At 61.1% G+C, this 19,281-nt stretch overlaps 10 protein-coding genes across 10 annotated transcripts; 6 read left to right on the plus strand and 4 right to left on the minus strand.

Annotated features, from left to right (window-relative positions):
• Positions 1–162: 162 nt before the first annotated feature.
• RHTO_04075 (uncharacterized protein) lies at positions 163–1,514 on the minus strand (the record flags this gene model as incomplete). Its single annotated transcript, XM_016417743.1, has 2 exons — positions 163–1,413; positions 1,488–1,514. 2 exons carry the CDS (start codon positions 1,512–1,514, stop codon positions 163–165), a joined length of 1,278 nt encoding a protein of 425 aa, XP_016270902.1.
• Positions 1,515–1,746: 232 nt separating this feature from the next.
• On the minus strand, positions 1,747–3,107 carry RHTO_04076 (uncharacterized protein; the record flags this gene model as incomplete). The annotated part of the gene is made up of 2 exons (XM_016417744.1): positions 1,747–3,015; positions 3,075–3,107. The coding sequence occupies 2 exons, from the start codon at positions 3,105–3,107 to the stop codon at positions 1,747–1,749; spliced, it is 1,302 nt and encodes a 433-aa protein (XP_016270903.1).
• A 383-nt stretch (positions 3,108–3,490) lies between these two features.
• On the plus strand, positions 3,491–6,340 carry RHTO_04077 (protein kinase IKS1; the record flags this gene model as incomplete). Its single annotated transcript, XM_016417745.1, has 7 exons — positions 3,491–4,241; positions 4,300–4,380; positions 4,440–4,837; positions 4,891–4,993; positions 5,049–5,259; positions 5,342–6,074; positions 6,131–6,340. 7 exons carry the CDS (start codon positions 3,491–3,493, stop codon positions 6,338–6,340), a joined length of 2,487 nt encoding a protein of 828 aa, XP_016270904.1.
• A 391-nt stretch (positions 6,341–6,731) lies between these two features.
• Positions 6,732–7,944, plus strand: RHTO_04078 (uncharacterized protein; the record flags this gene model as incomplete). Its single annotated transcript, XM_016417746.1, has 6 exons — positions 6,732–6,960; positions 7,037–7,289; positions 7,350–7,428; positions 7,542–7,556; positions 7,616–7,820; positions 7,886–7,944. 6 exons carry the CDS (start codon positions 6,732–6,734, stop codon positions 7,942–7,944), a joined length of 840 nt encoding a protein of 279 aa, XP_016270905.1.
• A 522-nt stretch (positions 7,945–8,466) lies between these two features.
• Positions 8,467–10,021, plus strand: RHTO_04079 (splicing factor, arginine/serine-rich 4; the record flags this gene model as incomplete). Its single annotated transcript, XM_016417747.1, has 7 exons — positions 8,467–8,613; positions 8,680–8,732; positions 8,802–8,849; positions 8,911–9,058; positions 9,478–9,551; positions 9,615–9,711; positions 9,773–10,021. The coding sequence occupies 7 exons, from the start codon at positions 8,467–8,469 to the stop codon at positions 10,019–10,021; spliced, it is 816 nt and encodes a 271-aa protein (XP_016270906.1).
• A 228-nt stretch (positions 10,022–10,249) lies between these two features.
• RHTO_04080 (phosphatidylinositol-3,4,5-trisphosphate 3-phosphatase) lies at positions 10,250–12,244 on the plus strand (the record flags this gene model as incomplete). The annotated part of the gene is made up of 8 exons (XM_016417748.1): positions 10,250–10,338; positions 10,393–10,449; positions 10,510–10,786; positions 10,845–10,858; positions 10,915–11,100; positions 11,156–11,399; positions 11,454–12,020; positions 12,080–12,244. 8 exons carry the CDS (start codon positions 10,250–10,252, stop codon positions 12,242–12,244), a joined length of 1,599 nt encoding a protein of 532 aa, XP_016270907.1.
• Positions 12,245–12,346: 102 nt separating this feature from the next.
• RHTO_04081 (methyltransferase) lies at positions 12,347–13,367 on the minus strand (the record flags this gene model as incomplete). The annotated part of the gene is made up of 2 exons (XM_016417749.1): positions 12,347–13,260; positions 13,319–13,367. 2 exons carry the CDS (start codon positions 13,365–13,367, stop codon positions 12,347–12,349), a joined length of 963 nt encoding a protein of 320 aa, XP_016270908.1.
• A 381-nt stretch (positions 13,368–13,748) lies between these two features.
• Positions 13,749–15,384, plus strand: RHTO_04082 (uncharacterized protein; the record flags this gene model as incomplete). The annotated part of the gene is made up of 3 exons (XM_016417750.1): positions 13,749–13,902; positions 13,971–15,222; positions 15,282–15,384. 3 exons carry the CDS (start codon positions 13,749–13,751, stop codon positions 15,382–15,384), a joined length of 1,509 nt encoding a protein of 502 aa, XP_016270909.1.
• A 405-nt stretch (positions 15,385–15,789) lies between these two features.
• RHTO_04083 (DUF803 domain membrane protein) lies at positions 15,790–17,508 on the plus strand (the record flags this gene model as incomplete). The annotated part of the gene is made up of 8 exons (XM_016417751.1): positions 15,790–15,930; positions 15,989–16,082; positions 16,143–16,157; positions 16,218–16,293; positions 16,348–16,751; positions 16,845–16,867; positions 16,957–17,130; positions 17,188–17,508. 8 exons carry the CDS (start codon positions 15,790–15,792, stop codon positions 17,506–17,508), a joined length of 1,248 nt encoding a protein of 415 aa, XP_016270910.1.
• Positions 17,509–17,561: 53 nt separating this feature from the next.
• Positions 17,562–18,939, minus strand: RHTO_04084 (uncharacterized protein; the record flags this gene model as incomplete). The annotated part of the gene is made up of 2 exons (XM_016417752.1): positions 17,562–18,857; positions 18,922–18,939. 2 exons carry the CDS (start codon positions 18,937–18,939, stop codon positions 17,562–17,564), a joined length of 1,314 nt encoding a protein of 437 aa, XP_016270911.1.
• Positions 18,940–19,281: the final 342 nt, after the last annotated feature.

A 19,281-nucleotide genomic window follows, 5' to 3' on the forward strand; every position in this document is an offset into this window, starting at 1 on the left:
CCTTTCCTTCGCTGTCTCGTAGCGTCACAAAGCGCACTCCAAGAAGCTTCGCACACAAGCAAGCGGTGGCGAAGACTCGAGGAAGAAACAAGCGATGCGCGATGCGATTCCAACATTCCTCCCCCGCTGCCACTGCCGCCACCCTTCGAACCGTCCACGAACTCAAGTCTCCGTCTGGAGGATGTCTGCCAAGTCGAATTCCGCCAGACGCCTCAAGACACGCCGCTTCCTCGAGTTGATGCGATCCTCAATCTTCGCCGCCCTGACCGCGCCTCCCGAGAGCGTCACGCCTTCGCGGATCGCTGCCTGCTGCATCTGTTGACAGCCTGCGCGTGAGAAGTCGTCGGTCCACTTCGGCAATGCGTAGCCCTCCTCGAGCCAGGTCTCGAGAGCGGCGCGGTCAGCCTTGTTGATCTTGATAGGGTCGCATCGCGCGCTGACGGTCTCGACCATCACCTGCTTAAAACTAGCAGGCTTGCCAGGACCGCTGATGAGGTCAGTGATGGAGCTGAAAGACATCAGGGCGCCCGCGCAGATGCGCAGATTCTCGAGGGGGAGTTGGCGCAAGACGTCGAGCGAGGTATCGGAAGTCGTGTATTGCGCGCCCAGAATCAATGTCGTAAGTTGCTTCAAGCTGATCAACTCGCCCGGAAGCTGCCAAGCTTCGCTGAACTTCTTCCCATGAAGCGTGAGCTTGCAGATTGAGTGGAGGTTGGTTTCTGCGACGATCAGGTTGCGCAGCACTTCGTTCGGTGGTCTTCCGATAATTTGAAGCGACTGCAAGGCGGGACTGGCGTTGATGAGCTGGGAGACGCCTGCAAGGTCGCCAGCGACGTCGCATTGGAAGGCAGTCATTGCGGGCAGCTGAAACTTCTGGCCACGCCGCAGCTTGACGCTGAATGTAGGAAGCGTCATGCGAAGGGATTCGATGGTGGGGAGCTTGTTCAGCCCTTCTACCGAGAGGGCAAAGGGAAAGTCTGCTTGCTCGGGGTAGGCGATCAAGGCGAGAGCTGAGAGATTCGGCAGCGCAGGATCGCCGCCGTACGACAGGTACGCCAGGAAGCTGCTGACGAGCTGCAGACTGGCGAGTTCGAGTGTGCGCAGGTTCGGCAGGGCGGAGAAGACGTTCCATGGGTCGCTCGGCGGAATCATGCCCAAGAGTCGGCGTCCGGGGTTGGCGACCTTGAACGACTGGCACAGCTCGCCGATGGTGGGCCTAAGAGCAAGGCTGAGGCAGAAGGCGGAGATCGTGTACGGGTGGTCGATCTTGACTTTCGCATGGCGTCGGGAAAGAAGACGGTCGTGAAGGGAGAGAAGCTTGCGGCAGAGGGGTACCGGGAGAGGCTCATGGTCGTAGACGTCGCGCAGGACGAGCTCGAGAAGCTCGGCAGGCAGTCTGAGCAGCCTTGATTGCTGTAGAACGGGAAGGAGGAGATGAGGATTCAGCGGTGCGCCCTCGTCGCGGGAAGCGTTGCATGTGGGCGTACCTGGTGCGCACGGCTCATGCGATTCATGCTGAGCAGTTCCGGACTGAGCAAGCGAGGTCAAGCGGGAAGCGAGTGAAGCGGAGGAGACAGAAGGGAGGGTGCGCCTGCTTTGCAGGCGTCAGGCAAGCTCGCAAACGCGCAGACTGCTCGTGCAGACTCATTTGATCTCCCAGACGTGCACGGTACGAAGGGAGACCTTCACGGCTGAAAGCAATGCATTTCCTACGACTCCAAGCAAGCGTCCTTACCCTCGCAATCCTCACCACCTGAAGCCAAATTCGCGGCGGTCATGACGCCTCTGATGCTCCAGGAAGCACTCAACGTCATCCTTGTGCATGTTGATGTGGTCCTCGATGTCGATCGCTTCGACCGAGCTGCCCGACAAGATGATCCCCTCCGACTCGGCGGCGTCGATGAGCTTTTGACAGCCCTGACGCGAGAACGCCTTTGTCCAGCGCGGCTTTGTGTAGCCCTCCTCGAGCCAGTGGTAGAGGGCGTCGATGTCCCTGCGCCAGTCCCACCGGTGAACGTCGTCGCAATGCGCGTAGATGTTGTCGAGCGTGACAGACTTAAGGCTGTCCAGCTTGTCGGTACCAGTGATGAGGGAGAGGACGTGGTCGGATGAGACGATCGTGTCGGGACCAAAGCGGAGAGATTGGAGGGGAAGGCGGCGGAGAAGCTGGAACGTCGGTACGTCGCGCGGCGTGCAGCCCGATCCGAGCGTGAGATTCGTGAGGCAAGTGAACGACTTGAGCTGCTTGGGCGCTTTCCAAGACGGCGAAACTGGCGAAACTGCGCCTATCAAAGTCACTTTTGTGACAGTTCCGAGCTTGGCAGCCGCATCGAGCAAGGCGCCGTAAGCGTCGTTCGCTGCGTAGTGCTTGACGACGAGGGTGCGAACCGCCGATGCTGAAGCGACGAGCTGGACGACGCTGCTCAAGTCTCCATCACGAATAGCAAGACTGATAAACGTCAGCTTCGTGAAGGAGGTCACGCTTGTCTCGTCCTGATCTTCCATAGCGATGAAGGGGCAGCTGAGGGCCAGGGTCATGCTCGTGAGCGATGTGAGCTTGCGAAGGGTGTGGATCGCGACCGGGTCATCTTCGGACGGCGTGAGGGCGAGCGACGAGAGGTGCGGGAAGGGCGAGGCTGCACTCTTTCCGAGGTGCTCAATAACTGCGATCACAAACTGCGTGTTGTCGACCTCCAACTTGCGCAAGTTCCTGAGCGGAAGGAAGGACTTCTGGAAGGCAATGCCGGAAAGCTCGTAGTGCGGAAAGAGGTCATTGCTCGTGATCCTGAGCGACTGGCACACCAGTCCGACCGCACTCCTCGTCTGGACGGCCCTGCTGTAGCGCGCGAGCGTGTCGGACCCGACAATCTTGACTCTGACGTAGCGAGCCTTCAACAACTTGTCGTGCAAGGGCAAGAGGGCGCGGCAGGGCGGGACGCGCGGCGCAACGTGCGTGTAGACATCCTTGAAGATGGCTTCGAGCAACTCGGTGGGCAGGCTGAGGAGAGTAGACGCCTGCGGGAGCAGGGACATCAGTACTCGCCGTCAAGAGCGCGAGGAGACTGCTGGCGTACCTGCGGCGTGTTCCGGCGATCAGAAGAAGACATTGTGCAGGTCGACACAAGCAGTACGGGCAGTTCAAGCGAGACGAAGTGAAGGGAAAGAGGCGAAGAGAGGCGCGAGCGGCTTGAGCAGCCTGGAGGCGAAGTTGGCGGGTTCAACGGCAGTCGCAATTTGTCGTACACTCGGCTCGTTCGTTTGGACGCCTCAGAAAGCGTGCTTGCAACGCAGCGACAGCTGGCAACGCCCGGGAGGAGGCCGAGGTCCGCTGGTCTTTCTGGGGCTCGGGGCGGTCTGTGGCGGATTGTTCTGGCGGCGAGAAAGCTTGAACCAGCGACTGACGGCAGCAGCAGCCCCACTCAGCGGTTGAGGTGGACGGACGGACGCCAAAAGTCTCTCTCCCTTCGACCATGCTCTTCAGTGACGCTACATGGCGCAGCCCGTGCTGCCGGCACCTCAGACTGCTCTACAGGACCCCGCAACAAGCTGGCAGGTCGTCCTAGTCGACCCGTCGAAGCGCAAGGTCGTTCTCTACTCTCCCCACCTTCGTCGACTCGCGGTCTCGGAAACGCCGCCTGGCTCGCCTCTAGCGACTCCGCCGAGACGTGGAAGGTTCGGCAGGAGCGGTGGGAGAAGCTGGGCGTCGGTCTCAACGGGCTCTATCGGCAGCGACGGCGAGGAAAGGGCTGGACGAGCGGTTTCGCCCCTTCGCGAACCCGCTTCGCCCTCACTGTCGACAGTCAGCGACGCCACAGACGATGTGAGGATCACAGGACCTCCTCCGAGCCACTGCCCGCTATGCTACCAACCGCTCCCTCCGCCCGCTCAGCGACGACGTCCCAGTCCCTCCTCTCACGAGACGACCAGAACTCGCCATTTTCCCCTTCTTCCACCTCCTGCTTCGTCGACGAGCACAGACGACTCTCGTCAGGGAGAAGACGGGCTCGTCACGACGCAATTGACGAATGTGCGGGACGTCCGAGAAGTGGACTCGAATTGGTGGGGCATGCTGAGCGAGGCCAGCAGTCTTGTCGCAACGCCGATGTCGACCGCCAGCCGAGCGTTACCGAGCGACGATGAAGGCGATTCGGCGAGCGGACAAAGCGGAGCCGAGCACCTCGATCAGAGCCAGATGAACGAGGGCTACTTCGCCCGCTTCTTCGAGGAGGTTCAGCTGCTCGGTCAGTCGCGCCCACCTGTGTCGCAGAAAGCGCAGTCACTAATGCCTGACATTCACAGGCAAGGGAGGTCAGGGGGCGGTCTACCTCGTCCGGCATGTCCTGAACGGCGAAGCTCTCGGTCTTTACGCCTGCAAGAAGAGTGCGTACCGGCCAACTCCCACGCTCGCGCATTAGATGCTGATCAACTTTCACGCCCAGTCTCCGTCGGCGACTCCCCATCATACCTCCTTTCGATTCTGCGCGAAGTCCACCTGCTCGAGTCAGTTTCGCACCCCAACATCGTCGCATACCACCACGCCTGGCTCGAGACGTCTTCCGCCATTCCCTCTCGCTTCGCACCGCAAGTCCCGACGCTGCACATCCTCATGAGCTATGCGAACGGCGGCAGCTTGGCCGAGTTTATCGAAGCGCGGCGAGGGAGTCGTGATGAGTCGGCGAGGGGAAGTGTCGGCGAGCGAGCCCGGCACAGGCGACAGGAGGAGAAGGAGCGCGCGGTACACCTGCTCAGACTCGAAGACATTGTCACGCTGTTCGAGGATATCGTGCGCGGCTTGGCGTTCTTGCACAGCAAGAACATCCTCCATCTCGACCTGAAGGTGCGTCGCCCCTGTTCAGCATTCCTACACGAGTGCTGATGCCGCTAGCACAGGCCGAGAACGTCCTGCTCAACTGGGACGAGGACGCCTTGTTGCCGACTTGCCAGCTCAGCGACTTTGGCTCAGCCACGAACGACAGCTACCACCGCGAGCGTCGTACGTCTCTTCCCGTCCCGGCGCGTTGCACTGGCGCTGACGGCATTGTGTGCAGATGGCGGCTCCGGAACTCTCGCCTATACCCCGCCCGAAGCCTTCACTCCCTCGCCAACGACCGGCGCTCTCCCCTCACCCGACCGAGGAAGCGACATGTGGGCTCTCGGCCTGATTTTGCATTTGCTCTGCTTCTTCTCGTTGCCGTTCGGCGAGGCGAGGGAGGAAGGCGATACGAGGAAACTTGAGGAGGAAGTAAGGTCTTACAAGGGGTGCGTCGGCTGTCGAATCTGTGCTCTGTCTCGCCTTGCTCTTATAGCAGTGCTGATAGTGCAAACGCTTCTTCACCGGCAGCTTCAACCCCTCCGACCCTCTCCCCCTCTCCGCCTCAGCCCGTCACGATCTCCCAACCTCACTTCTCCACCTCCTCTCGCAGTTAGTCAACCTCGACTCCACCCGTCGCCCGTCATGCGAGAAAGTCCAGCTCGCCCTCACGCGCATTCGGCGAGACTTGCAACTTCAACGGTTACGCGGCGAGCACGAGGAGGCGGTCGGGACGGCTGTGGCGAAGTGGCTGCCCGGTACGAGCAAGGCCGGGAATCTCCTGCCGCGTGCTTTCATTGATGCGCGACGGAGGAGGCTGAGTGAGGCTTCGTCAGGTGTGAGGTGGGAGGAGGTGGAAGTTGAGGTGGAGTCTGAGGCCGGTTCGGACGAGTGGAACGCTCCGCCTAGTCGCGCAGTACGTTCTGCTCCCTCCCTTTTCGTGTTGAGCGAGGTGGAGCTGACAGTGTCAACTCGAAAGTCATCCGCCTTGCTCCGTCGCGCCTCTTCGCCCGCCCTCTTCCGCCGCCGCAGCCCGTCGCCGCTACCTTCCCCGCCAACACCCCGACCTCGCCTCTCACCGCCACTACCCTTGCCGGCACCGCCATCCGCGACTCTGCCGGCAGGCCCATCATCGTCGCCGCTTTCTGCGATTCTTGATTTCGGGCGGAAAGGAACGGGAGTCGTACGAGTAGGTTTGAGGGAAGGAAGTGGGAGTGGTATGCTACAGGGGACAGTGCTGGCAAGTCTTGCGGCAGCGGTCAAGGCAAGTCTCCCGTACGCCCCTTTCCGGTCACCCGCTGACTTCCCGATGTCGTACAGCTCATCCACCTCCGCCGCCTCTCTCCCGCCATCTCCACCTTCCCTGCACCCGACATGTCGCTCGACATATCGCCCGCCATCCCGCTCTGGCTCGTCTCAGCCCTCGTCCTCGAAACGCTTATCGACGTCTCGCTCGCCTCGCCTGTCGTCACCGCCGGCCTTCTCGTCGTACATATGGCGGTTCTGCGGCTAGTGGCGCGATTGGGGTGACGGAGGCGTGGGAGTGATTGTCGGAAGGAGCGGCGATTGCAGGCGAGGAAGGAGGACGTCGATCTGGCCGGTCGCTGTTGTTGTACGCTCGCGTCTCTTGCAGTGCACAGGATGCCCACAGCTCGTCTGCGCCGCCAAGGGAAGCGGGCGCCGTTGGCTTGACCGGGACGAGCCATCGTTTATCTTTTCGTTTATCTTTCCCTTGCCGACGGGAGCCGCCGGGGAGTTTTCGACTCTTTCCCTCGTCTCGCTCTGCTCCTTGCGCTGTCGCTGTGTCTGAAAGGGCTACCACGCTCTGCTAGCCCACCTGAGTCCTGCTACACCCCGCCAACAACTTCTCTCGTCGAGCCAGCACCCCTCATCGCGCCATCAGCCGGAACTCATCTCCGACATGGCAGAGTACCTCAAGACCGAGTACAACACGCCTGGGACAACGACAGCCGCCACCAGCGACGCATCCACCGCCATCGAGCAGCGCCGACGGGTCTCCGCGCGGAGCTTCTTGAGCGGGAACGTCGATTCGAACAGTAGCTTGCTGCAACTCATCCTCTTCTGCTTCTTGACGGGATTCACGAGCGCACCGACGTTCCTGGCATGTTATCTGTGGTGCGGGTTCCAGAGTGCGCCGCCGTTCCTTCATCTCGACGACCTGCTCCTCCTCGCCGCTCCATCTGATCGTGTGACTTTCCCCTGCAGCCGGTGGACTCGTTCAGCTGTCACTCGCCGTCGCACGACTATTCGCAACGAACGACCGGACGTTTCACAAGCCCGACCAGCAAGCCTTGACATCGCTCCTCGCCTTCCTCCTCGGCAGCTCTATCGGGCGCATTGGCGACAAAGTCGGGCCGAAGCGGAGATGGTGGATCATGACGGCGACGTTCATCATGGCGCTGTTTACGATGGCGGCGGCGCTGTGTGCGCACTTTAGCTATGAGCCGAGTGTGGCTGAGTAAGTCTCCCCTCCCTTGTCTCCCTTCCCGCAATTGGGCTGATCCTCCGTGCTGCACAGGTTCCGAACAAACGCTTCATGGCAGAATGCGAGGGGGATGGCGGCGTTGGCCTTCGCGAGTGCGAGTCTGGGTCTCCAGGTGCGTCCCCGTTTCTCTCCTCCTTAAGCGCTCCCTCGATCCTCTCCTTCAACACCGTCTCTCGCTCCTCTACTCTTGCGAGCTCGTTGGACTGACGATCTGCCTCTCCTCAGGGCATCGTTGCAAAGGTTTGTTTGTCGTAAGCGGCATGCATGGCGGACTAGCTGACGCAGCCTTCCGCACGCAGCGCCTGAACACAGCGTTCGGCGTGAGTCTCGTCTTGACAACGGTTTGGGTCGAACTCGTCAACGACCCCAAGCTGTTTGTCGCCAAGTACGTCAAGTCGCGCGACCACCGAATCTTCGCCGTCTTCTTCGCCTTCCTCGGGGGACTGTGCTCGGCCGGCATCGTCTTTGCCAGCTCGAGCGCCGTCGCTTTCGCCGCATGCACAGGTGAGTCGCGTCTCCGAGCCATGCTTGGGAGGAAAGCGCTGACTTCCTGGCCCTCTTTCTCGCAGGCATCCGCCTTGTCAGTGTGTTGTCCTGGCTCTTCATCCCGCTCGAGAAGGAGAAGTAGGCCACGAACCACAATCCGCTGGCCGCCCTACCCTTTCGACAGCCTCTTTCCCTCTTCAAGCTTCGAGACCAGAATCTCGCCTCCTCCGCCTCCTCGCACCTAGCTCTCCTCATCTTGTTCCCGTATTTACGCATCTAGAGGTCTCTGGGCTGTACTATACCCGCTGTTGTTCCGGTTGGGCGTTTCCTGCGCGAGTGGAAGCGGGACGACGTCCGCGAACCGTCGCTTCGAAGCGCTTGACTAGCAAGCCTTGTCAGCTGCTTCGTAAGACTGTTCTACAGCTACTCAAGTCACAGCAGGAGCACAAGTTGCAAGTCGCCCCGCCCAACTTCGCCTTGAGGCTCGAGGTGCTCTCCCTCTCCCTTTACCCGCACACAGGCGTGAGTGGCCCGCCAGATGTACACAGAGGTCCAAACTGAAGCTGACTAGACCACCCACACGCGCACACAGCCTCCCATCGCCTGTATCCACCCCATTTCCCCCTCCTCACTCCCTCAACCGCCCCCTTCCCGCACACCAACGATGCAAGCCGGACGCCGTCTCTACGTCGGCCGCATCCCGCAGGCCGCCACTCGCGCCGACTTTGAGGACTTCTTCGGCCGCATGGGCAAGCTCGTCGATGTTCGCATCATGGCGGGATTTGCTTTCATCGAGTATGCGGACTTGAGGGTGCGTCGGAGATCGAGTCCGCTGGGAATGTCACTGAAGAGTGTGCTGACCCGTCGTGGCTGGCAGGACGCCGAGGAGGCCGTCAACGAGCTCAACAACAAGGACTTCCTTGGTGACCGGTACGCTCGCCTCCTCCCCCGTGCATTCACTCATAAGCCTCTTCAGCTAACAAACTTATTTCACCACAGCATCATGGTCGAGTTCGCCAAGCCTCCCCGCAGCATGATGGACGACCGGTTCGTCGCACTCATCTCACCTCTTCCAATCCTCGCTAACTCTCACCCACGCAAATCACAGCTTCGGCGGCCCTCCTCCTCGCGGCGGTGGCTACGGCGGCGGATACGGCGGACCTCCTCCTCGCAGCTTCGACCGCCCGCCTCCCCCTCGTGCTGGAAGCGGCTTCCGCATCACCATTCAGGGCCTTCGCGAGGGCACTAGCTGGCAGGTACGCTCGCTTTCCATTTCTATGATTCGACACAGAACCTGTTTCGAGAGCGAGACGCGCGAAAGCGAGATTCGCGAAACCCGAGACGACCCGGACTGACGCACGGAGGTGCAGCCCGTTCCGCTTGGAGTCGCTGTGGCGTCGTGATGGGGCTCGCTGGCGTCGTCCTGGCTCACGTAGTACCGGAGAGGCATCGTTCTGGCGTCGAGAGGATCGTCGTCTGGCGTATCGGGACGGAACGGTCTCAAGGACTGGTCTCGTCGCTCGTGGTCGTCGCGTCTGGTCGTCCGCGTCGTCGTCGTTCGTGGCTTCGTCGCAGTCAGGTCTCGAGGATAACCGCACAGTGGCGCCGTCGTTCGTTTGGAGGAGGTCGCTGATCGTCGTCGTCGACCCTGGATTTTGGCATCTCGCGCACATAGGACGTCAAGGACTTTGCTCGCCAGGCCGGCACCGTCTCGTTCGCCGACGTCGACAGGCGCGACCCGACTGTCGGGTGCGTCCCATTGCAATCTGTCCGCTTCTCGCATCGAACTGACTGGTCTTCCCGCCGCAACAGCTTCGTCGAGTACAACTCGCGTTACGATGCCGAGGACGCTGTTCGCAAGCTCCACGACACCGAGCTCAACGGCGCCAAGGTCAGCGTCGTCGAGGACGTGCGTCTACCTTCCTTCCACCCGCAGCTAGCGCTCCCAACTGACTCCCTCGACCCGACAGTTTGACTCGCGTGGTGGTGGACGCGACAGCGGACGCGACCGCGACTCTGGCCGCGACCGTGACCGCGACGACGGCTACCGCAAGTCGACGCGGGACCTGTACGACGAGCGCGACCGCCGCGGTTCTTCGCGCCGCACGCCCTCGCCTCGCCGTTCCCGCAGCCCCGCCCGCCGTCGCTCGCCCACCCCTGACCGCAGGGAGAGGGACCGTTCGCCCAGGGACCGCAGCCGCTCGCCTCGCCGCGACTAGGCGCAGCGTGAGGAGACGACTTCTTGAAGGTGGAACGGGAAAAATGCAGATGGGAAGGATCTGTAGCTTGTCTGTGGTGTCTGTCGCTTCTCTGCTAAACCATATTCGTCTTGGACAAACCACTTGTCGTCGTCGCCAAGTTCGCCGCGAGCTCCGTCATCGCTTTTCGCTTCTTTCGCTTCGCTTCCTCGCTCTCACCGCTTCGCAGGCTTAGCTGACGACGCGAGCATGCTGGATCTCAGACGGCTCGTCTCTGGCCGCAAAGCGCGCTACACGGAGGATGGCTTCGACTTGGACTTGTGCAGGTTGACCGACCGGTGAGTGCTGTTCGAGCGGTGTAAGAGGGACAAGCTGACCTCGCAGACCTACAGAATCATCATTATGGGTTACCCTGCGACTGGTACTGCATCTCTGTACCGGAACAAGCGGTTCGTCGGACCCTCTCCGTCCTCCTCGCACCTACCTCAACTGACCTCTCGACCCCGCAGATCCGACGTGATCCGCTTCCTCGAACCCTACGCTCCCCACTACCGCATCTTCAACCTCTGCCCGCTCTACGAAAACTCCTACAAAGCTTCAGCATTCGCAACGGACGGCGCTTCGAATGAGGAGGAGGCGGGGGAGAAGGTGCTGGGCGGGCCGGTAGAGCGGTATCCTTGGCCTGATCACCATCCGCCGCCTTTGAGCATGGTACCGGTTATGGCGACGGGTGCGAAGCGGTGGTACGAGAAGGACGAGCGGAATGTTGTCGTGATTCACTGCAAGGTGCGGCTCGACGTCTTGCCGACTCCCGCCCTCTTCTGGCTGACGTTGCTCCTTACAGGCTGGAAAAGGACGGTGAGTCAGACCGAACCCGTCTTCGGCCCTTGTGACGCTCATCCATACTTCCGCAGGTCCGGCACCTTCGCCCTCTCACTCCTGCTCGCCCTACCCGGTCTTCCTTCAGCGCCTGCTCTGCCAAAGGACGACAAGGCGAACCAAAGCGACGACCTGAAGACGTACGGCCCGCTCGACCCGCGCGCAGTACTCGCCAAGTCGGGGTCGGACATCCAGGACCTGCCGATGGAAGACAAGCTCGAGTGCGTCGCTTCACCTTCCTTTGCCTTGCATCCCTTGCTGAACAATCCTCCGCAGGTACTTGCTCCGCTTCCACACCCTCCGACGAATGAGCCCGGGCGCGAAACGCTACGGCGTCTCGATCGCCAGTCAGCGCCGGTGGCTCGGCTACTGGGTCCGTCTCCTCAAAGGTGATGACCCTAGAGACAATGCGTTGTCCGGCAGCAAGCGAGTCGTGCTCGAGTACGTTAAGGTGACGGGACCGGGCTTGCATGGGGTTGGAAAGGTTGTTGCGGGCGGCAACGAGCGGATGGCGGTGCAGGTGCGCGGCTCCCACCTCTTATCATCGCTCACGGGCTGACACCCTTTTGAGCAGGTTCTCCGCTACAAGGACTCGATCGCCGCCAACCTCCGCGAGCGAGAACTCACGCTGGCGCGAGACCCAAACACGCCGACCACCCTTGACGACTGGGACGACCGAAGCGAGATGTTCGTCCACGTCGGTTCGCTCTCAGAGGCGAGCGACAAGCAGGGCTCTCATCCGCTCCGGGATGATACCCCAACCCAGCTCGAACCGACTCAAACGGACGCAGGCGCAAGCGTTCCGCCCTCAGCTTCCGCCTCAACCGGCTCGCTCCCTTCGGCGGTCATCAAGACTCCGGCCTCGTCTATCGCCGAGTCGCCCGACCTGCCGCCCCCTTCACAAACCGCCGCCACACCCACCTCGACTTCCGCCAACCCTGGACCTTCCCGAACTCGCGTACTCGTTCCTCGCACCTCCTTCCTTGAGCCGAACTCGACCAGCAACAAGCGACGATCCGAGAAGGAGGCAAAGGCGGCAGTAGAGCAGGACGGAGGAATTGTGTTAGACGGAGACAGGGAGGTTCAGCTCAAATACCTCGTCGGCAAGACGGGTGACAGGCATGGCAAGCTGCCTGACATGGTGCGTATCCGACGCCGCCTGCTTGCCGGATCCTTGCGCTGACGACGTACGGACCGCAGGCGGCTCTCGCGATCACCTGGTTCGTCCCGTCTTTCGAAGCGAGCGCACCGACGAACGGCGGAGACAAGCGCTCGAAGCTCGTTATCTCGGGCAAAGACCTCGACTTCCGCAAACCTTTCGCGGGAATCGAGGAGGTCGAGGTCGGATGGCGCTGGCTGGGTTAGATCGCTTTCGCGGAGGCAGAGCGAGGTGTTGTTGTATGTTGTATGCATTGCTCTCAGTATGCAAAGCAGAGTTTGATGGACGCAGATGGAGACGAGACGAGATCACCGTTTCCAACCCGCAAAGACAGCCCGCCCCATGCCCCAGGGATCCTCTATCACCTTCGTCTCTAGCTGCGCCCCCTTCGTGCCCCGCCACTCGCGCAGCATCCTCTCTACGTCCCTCGCCTGTCCCTTCCCAACCTCAAACGCAACAACCGGCCCTTCGCCTCCTTCCGCCAGCAACTCCTCTAACAGGCTCACGATCCGCCTATAGAAGACCAGCCCGTCGTCCTCCTTGCTCCGCGGCACGAGAGGTCGTTCTGCTGTCTCGCCGACCAGTGCACCGCGGTCTTCCCATTCGCGGACGCTGCGGTCGAGTGTGGCGTATTCGTGGAGAGGAATGTAGGGCGGGTTGGAGACGACGAGGTCGAATCCCGGCGGTTGAACTGCGTTGGCGAGTGAGTCGGAAGAGCGGATGTGCTGGAGGTGCGCGAAGACGGTGGAAGAGAACGAAGGGGAAAAGAGGTCGGCTTGGTGAACGGAGACGGCGGCGGACGGAGCGTCTGGTGTCGACGGGTCGTTGGGTAACTCAGCGCTGGGATCTGAGTTGGCTTGTCCCGTACGGCCTTCGCCACCTCGAGGGGCGAAAGGAAGACCGCATCTTCTGGCATTCTCCTTGGCTAGGCGCACCGCCGACTCGGCTCGATCCACCGCCAACGTTCTGACGGCGGCGAAAGGACCGTTTGCACGTCCTTCACTCGTGCGCGACAACCCATGCGTCAAAGCGAGCGCGATACAGCCTGTTCCCGTTCCAATATCGAGGATACGGAACGGCTCAGCATTCCGGGCCGTCTTGCCTCTGACCGCCAGGATCCGCTCGGTGAGCAGGGAGACCCAGTGCTCGGTTTCGGGGCGGGGAATGAGCGTTGGAGGGCGGACGAGGAGGTCGACCGGGAGAGGGTGGAAAGGCTGGGTTCCTGCGAGCGTAAGAGCGGATGTCAGGGTCGCCCTCAGGAGAGTGAAGTCTGCACTTACCCAGCACGTACGCCAACGGCTTGTCTTCCTCGACCATCTCGCGGACCATTCGCTCAACCCGACTCTCCCAGGTCTCGCCCGTCTTCGTGGCGTCCGAGCGAGCTGCTTCCTCCAGCCACCGCACTTCCTGCCCAACCTGCTCTTCTACGTCGACCAGCGACCCCGCCAGACCCCGTGCGTAGTGCTGTGCGAGCCGTCTTTGCCAGGTTGAGCGAAGCGAGTCGTCCTTCGTGCTCAACACCCTCGCGAGCGGGATCTGCGAACTCCTGAGCAGGCGTAGAGCATGCTGGCCCTGCAGCAGTCGACAAGCCAGCCTGGCAAGCGCTAGTGAGTGGTGTCGGAGTATCGGCTGATGAACTTGTCCCTCTTGACCTCCGACTCCTCACTCTGTGGCCGCTCCACCGCTGGAGGGCTTACACAGACTACGACTATGGCTCAAAGACCCTCGCAAACCCTCTCCAGCGGCGCCACGCTCGCCACGCTCCCTCCTGAACTCGTCTCGCTCGTACTCGCCCTCGGGAGCAGGTGGGGCGAGGCGAAAGGCGAGCTCCTGCGGTACATGCTCGTCTGCAGGGCCTTCAAAGGTGCGCTTTGACTGCGCTTTCGACGGGCCAAACCCTGGCGAGCGACGCTGACCGCAGTCGCATTCAAGGTCCCGCCGTCTCGCTGCTCTACCGTCACATCGCCCTCGTCTCGGACAAGCAGGCGTACAGCTTCTTACGCTCTGTCAAGAACTCGCCTACACCTTCTCGCCTTACCTCGAGCGTCCGCGATCTCCGCCTCAACTCGACAGAGCTCGACGGCCCGCCGGGCGCCTCGCGCAATCTCGTCTACCCGGCACTCCACCTGCTGGACAACCTGCGCTCTCTTCAAGTCACGGCTGACGACGGCTTGCGAATGCTATACACGGTCCTCGCGAAAGGAGGTGGCGGAGTGACGCAGTTGAGGAGTTTCAGTGTGCAAGGTGGTTTCGTCCGCTGGGATATTGTCGTCGGCATCCTAAGCCAGGCGACCAACCTACAAACACTCCATCTCCAAGACCTCTTCGTCCTACAGCCCGCGAACGCGTCAAGCGATTCACGAAACGGGGACGATGTCGGCAGCGTGGAGTACCCTACGCTCCGCCTTGATGGCGACTGCGATAACCCGAGCCCTCACATCGACTTCGTAACCGACGAGACCGGTAAGAACGTCGTCACGACAGCCAATGTACCCGCGCTCTGTCTCCCTCCACCTCCGGAGCCCATGCCCTTTCCCTCTCTTCCCCTTCGCAGCCTCACTCTGCACCAGATCGCGGGCCCGAGCCTGCGCGACGACGCCTTCGTCTCCATCATCAATGCTACTCGTCACACTCTCGACGAACTGCGTCTCCAGGCCATCGACTCCCTCTCACGTCCCGGCCTAATCGCCGCTCTCCGCCTCCTCCCCAACCTTCGCACCCTGGCAATCACGCTGTGTCGGTTCTCGTTTGGCATCCACGATGAGAACCATCGGCTAGTCCAAACACCTCCTGCGCGTTCCGAGACGGGCAACCCTTTCAGCACGTCTTTCGCGGCGGCGTACCCGCCCGACTCGCCCCTCGTCGACGGCGCCTTCGCCTTGGCGACCAAGTTTGAGCTTCTCGAAGAAGGCAGCAAAGTGCGCGAGGCGGTCACGTACCCCGTCTCGACGGAAGAAGCGGTCTATCCGCTCGACTTCCTCGTCAAGCGTTGCGCCTTCCTCCAAGTCCTCGAAGTCGCGTCCGACCACCTGATGTCGTCGAATGGCGTCGTCGAGGTCATGACTAGACTGCCGCTGCAAATGATTGTGCTCGACGCGCGTGTCCCATGGATCGCGGTTGAGGCGGTGGAGAAAGGGTTGGCGGCTGCTGATGGGAGGATCGAGACTGTCACCCTGGGACGGAGGTGCGTTACGTACATTTCTCGGTCGTTGACTGAAGCTGACGCTGCTTTATCGCACGCAGGATGTGCTGGAGCGCCGCCGAAGTCCAGCACCTCAAGAACACCTCGTTGACGACCTCGACCGTCGTCCAGTGCGCGCCGGCGCCGTGTACGCCTACTCCTTGACTTTATGTCTCTCTTGTCGGATCGAAGAATGCCCCTGAGATCTAATGGAGGCGGAAGGAACGACTTGACCGTCTTTGTATCCCGTTTGTCGTCCCTCCCGTTTCACTTTCTCCAGACTGTAGCATGCACCTATCGTTTGGATCGTGTTGTCCGTCGCCACTAAATAGCTTTGGATGCAAGAAAGCCCAAAGTCGCGTCGACGCTGTCGGCTCCATCGGTTGACTTCGCTCCATCACACTGCTCGCGACTCGCTGCTCGGCTGGACTGGCTTGACGACTCCTTGACGACTCGCTGTACACTCACGCCCTTGTACCGCCGCGCCGCTTTTCCATCCTACCACTTCACACGCCTCGACACGCGCCTCGTCGGTGTTCCCGTCTCTCGTTCCGCCAGCAGCCAAGCAGGATGGACGTGACGTTGCAGGCGACAGCAGCAGCTGCGGAGGGAGCAGTCACCTCGTTCAACCCGAACGACAAGTACATTGGACTCGCGCTGGCCATCTCGTCCTCTGCGGCGATTGGGACGTCGTTCATCATCACCAAGAAGGTCCGCCGGAGTCTCTGGGCGAAGAGAAGGACTGTACTGACATTCTGGACACGCGCAGGGACTGATCAGCGCGGCGGATTCGCATGACGGCTTCTCCAGCGAGTCGTACTCGTACCTCAAGAACGGGCTGTGGTGGGCGGGCATGTTGACGAGTGAGTCAGGGCTTGCATCGACTCTATAGGCATCAGCGCTGACGTTCGCTTCGCTCGCAGTGGTTGTTGGAGAAGGTTCCTCCCCGTTTCCCCTTCTGCATCTCCTTCCCGCCGGCTAACTGGTTTCTCGCACAGTCGCCAACTTCGCGGCATACACATTCGCACCACCAGCTCTTGTCACACCGCTCGGTGCGCTATCAGTCCTTGTCGGGTGCGTCTTTCCCTCCTAGCCCTCCTCAATCCTCCCTAACCTTTCCTCCTGCAGCGCGATTCTCGCGGCAATCTTCCTCGGCGAGCGATTAGGCAAGATCGGCATCTCGGGATGCTCGTTGTGTCTCGTCGGATCGATCATCGTCGTCCTGCACGCACCGGAAGACAAGGACATCGCGACAGTCGACGAGATCCTCGAGTACGCCCTCCAGCCCGGGTTCATGTTCTACGCCTTCTTCGTCACCTGCTTCTCGCTGTACATGATTTACAAGGTCGCCCCGAAACACGGGAACAAGAACCCCCTCGTCTACCTCTCCATCTGCTCCCTCGTCGGCTCGATCTCCGTCATGGCGGTCAAGGGGCTCGGCATCGCTCTCAAGTTGACGTTTGCGGGCAACAACCAGCTGTGGCGGGCGGGAACGTGGATCTTTGCGATTACGGTCGCCGGATGCATCGCCAGTTCGTCCCTTTCCTCTCCGCTTCTTTCCCTTGCCTTTCCGCTTCTTTCCTGGACGTCCAGGGAGCTGACGGAACGTTCTTTCTACGAATCAGCACAACTCAACTTCTTCAACAGAGTCTGTCCAATTGCTGTTGTCGTCTTGTAGCTCCTGCAGCCAGCAGGACGCCATATCGCTTTCCGACTGACCCTTCCTCGCTTTCGCAGGCCCTCGACCTCTTCCCGACGAACGTCGTCAACCCCCTGTACTTCTCCCTCTTCTCCAGCGCCACCCTCGTCGCCTCTATCATCCTCTTCCACGGCCTGAACACCTCGGGCGCTTCCCAGACCGTCTCGCTCATCTGCGGCTTCTACACAATCTCGCTCGGCGTCTACCTACTGGTGCGCACAGTCTATCGCTTGGGCTGAACGACGCTGATGAGCCGCTTGAACGAGCAGAACCTTGCACGAGGCGAGACAGAAGCACGAGGCCTGCGGCATTCCCTCGGCGACCAACGCCACTCTCTCCTCGAGCAGTCAAACCGCCTCTCGCTCGCTTCCGACTGCGAAGGCAATGAGCGAGGACCCGACGCGCGCAACTCGACGAATCTCTATCGAGCGGGCGGGGCGACAGTCGGAGGTGTCGCGCCCATCTTCGACTATGACGAGACGGCGAACAAAGGTCGCGACGAGCACATGCGGATGGAGCGGTTCGCGTTGCGGAACGACGACAGCGAGGATGAGGAGAATGAGGCTACAGGGCGGTACCAGCGGGTATAAAGTGTGTAGAGTGTCTAGAGCGGGATGGGAACTTTGTTGGATACCCAGTGAACTCAGATCGGCTTGAACCCAGGTCGTCCGTCCCAAGACCGCAGCTCGCGCACATTGATCCCTTCCTCCCGCACTGCGTCTCCGATGTCGTTGATTGCGGCGCAAAACGTGTCGAAAAGGTACTGTGCAGGGAGGTAGAGCAGCCCCGGGTTGTAGTTCGGAACGTCGTGGGCGCCCGGCGAGATGCCCAAGCGCTTGAGCGAGCGAAAGGAGCGAAGAGTGTCGACGACTTGATCCCGGTCAAGTCTGGTCGCCCAGACAGTTTGAAGGAGGACGCTGTGTAGGTGTCGGAGTCGCGAGAACTTGGAAAGAGCGTCGGCAAGGTCAGGTATGGGGGTCTTGAGGAAGAGGACGGAGAGGTTCGGGCAACCCGTGGCGATAGCGAGCGGAAGGGATTCGTCAACGGTGAAATAGTCGGATGTGAACGTAGTGAGCGTGTCGAGACTCCCGCCATACTCTTCGAGGAACCGTGCGAGCACCCCGGGTTCCAGACGATGTTCCTGAATGTTGAGGCGGCGGAGGGAACCTCGACTGCCGTGAAGAAGTCGGTCGAGGTAGGTAAAGTCGAGCTTGACGTTCTGTTGGAAGTAGAGCGTGAACTCCTCGAGTTGCCAATCCACGACACTGTCGCCTTCGCCGCTGTGCACTGCTGAATGTAGCGCGAGGACCTTGATGCGTGGCCACGACGGAGCGAGTGCGGCCAAGTCGGCGATCGTCCAAATCGCTTTGCCCCATTCCTCCTTGATGGATACGTCGATGTTGATAATCCATGGATCTGCTGTCGCCGCATTCTCGTCAAACGTGAAGTGCTCGAGCTGTGAAAGGCCCCTGAGCGCGACAACGAGGTCCTTCTTGTCGGCCTGAACGACGAAGGGCAGTGACAAGACCTTGAGGGCTGGACATGCGGCGACGATCTTGACAGCGATGGTAGAGATGCGTCGTCGGTCGACATTCGCTTCGCTGCTACATCGTGCTGTCCATCGTCCGATGTCGAGCTCTCGAACAGAGCGAGCGAGATTGTCGCGCGTTTCGAGCGTGTGGAGGAGAGCTTTGAGCCGGGCAAAGGTGCGTGGAGGGGCGGTGTCGGGGGCATCGAAGTTGAGAAAAGGGGTGTGGTGAAGGGCGGATTGGGCGGCCGAAGACCAAGTCTTGGAGACGAGGGAGAGGGCATAGAGCGTCGAAGTCGCGACGGCGGGCGGTAGGCATCGCACGGCGTCGCAGATGTGCTGACAAGCGTCGACAGGGAGACGAGAGGCGAGGAAAGGGTGAGGCTGGTCCACAAGCCCAAGTCGGGCGAGCTGGATGTGAGGAGGAGAGCGGTGAGCGCCCGAAGACCCGCTGGAGAGTGCCAAAGCCACGCACGTCGTTTGAGAGGTCCATTCGATCCTCTCCAGCCCCTACGAATCCCAGTGAGGCCCTGTTCGCTGAGATTGATCCTCGAGGTGATGAGATTCGAGAATCGAGGACAACGACGAGGCAGGGTCGGTGGACGCTCCAGGTGTCGGTTGACGGTCTTCTGGTAGCCGACAAAGTCCCAAGACCTCCACGATAAGCCAGTTGAGCGATGCTATAGCGGTGGACGAGTCCAACCCTCCTCGCCCGACCTCTTTCGCTCCTTGACTTCACACGTTCTCGACCAGACCCAGCTGATCTGTGCGTCACTGGGGCCCGTTATCAACGGCTGCGCAGCAGGAGGCGCTCGTCCGCGGCATGTCCGGCGCC

The sequence above is a fragment of the Rhodotorula toruloides genome, assembly GCF_000320785.1.
Source record: "Rhodotorula toruloides NP11 unplaced genomic scaffold Scaffold25, whole genome shotgun sequence".
NCBI lineage: Eukaryota > Fungi > Basidiomycota > Microbotryomycetes > Sporidiobolales > Sporidiobolaceae > Rhodotorula > Rhodotorula toruloides.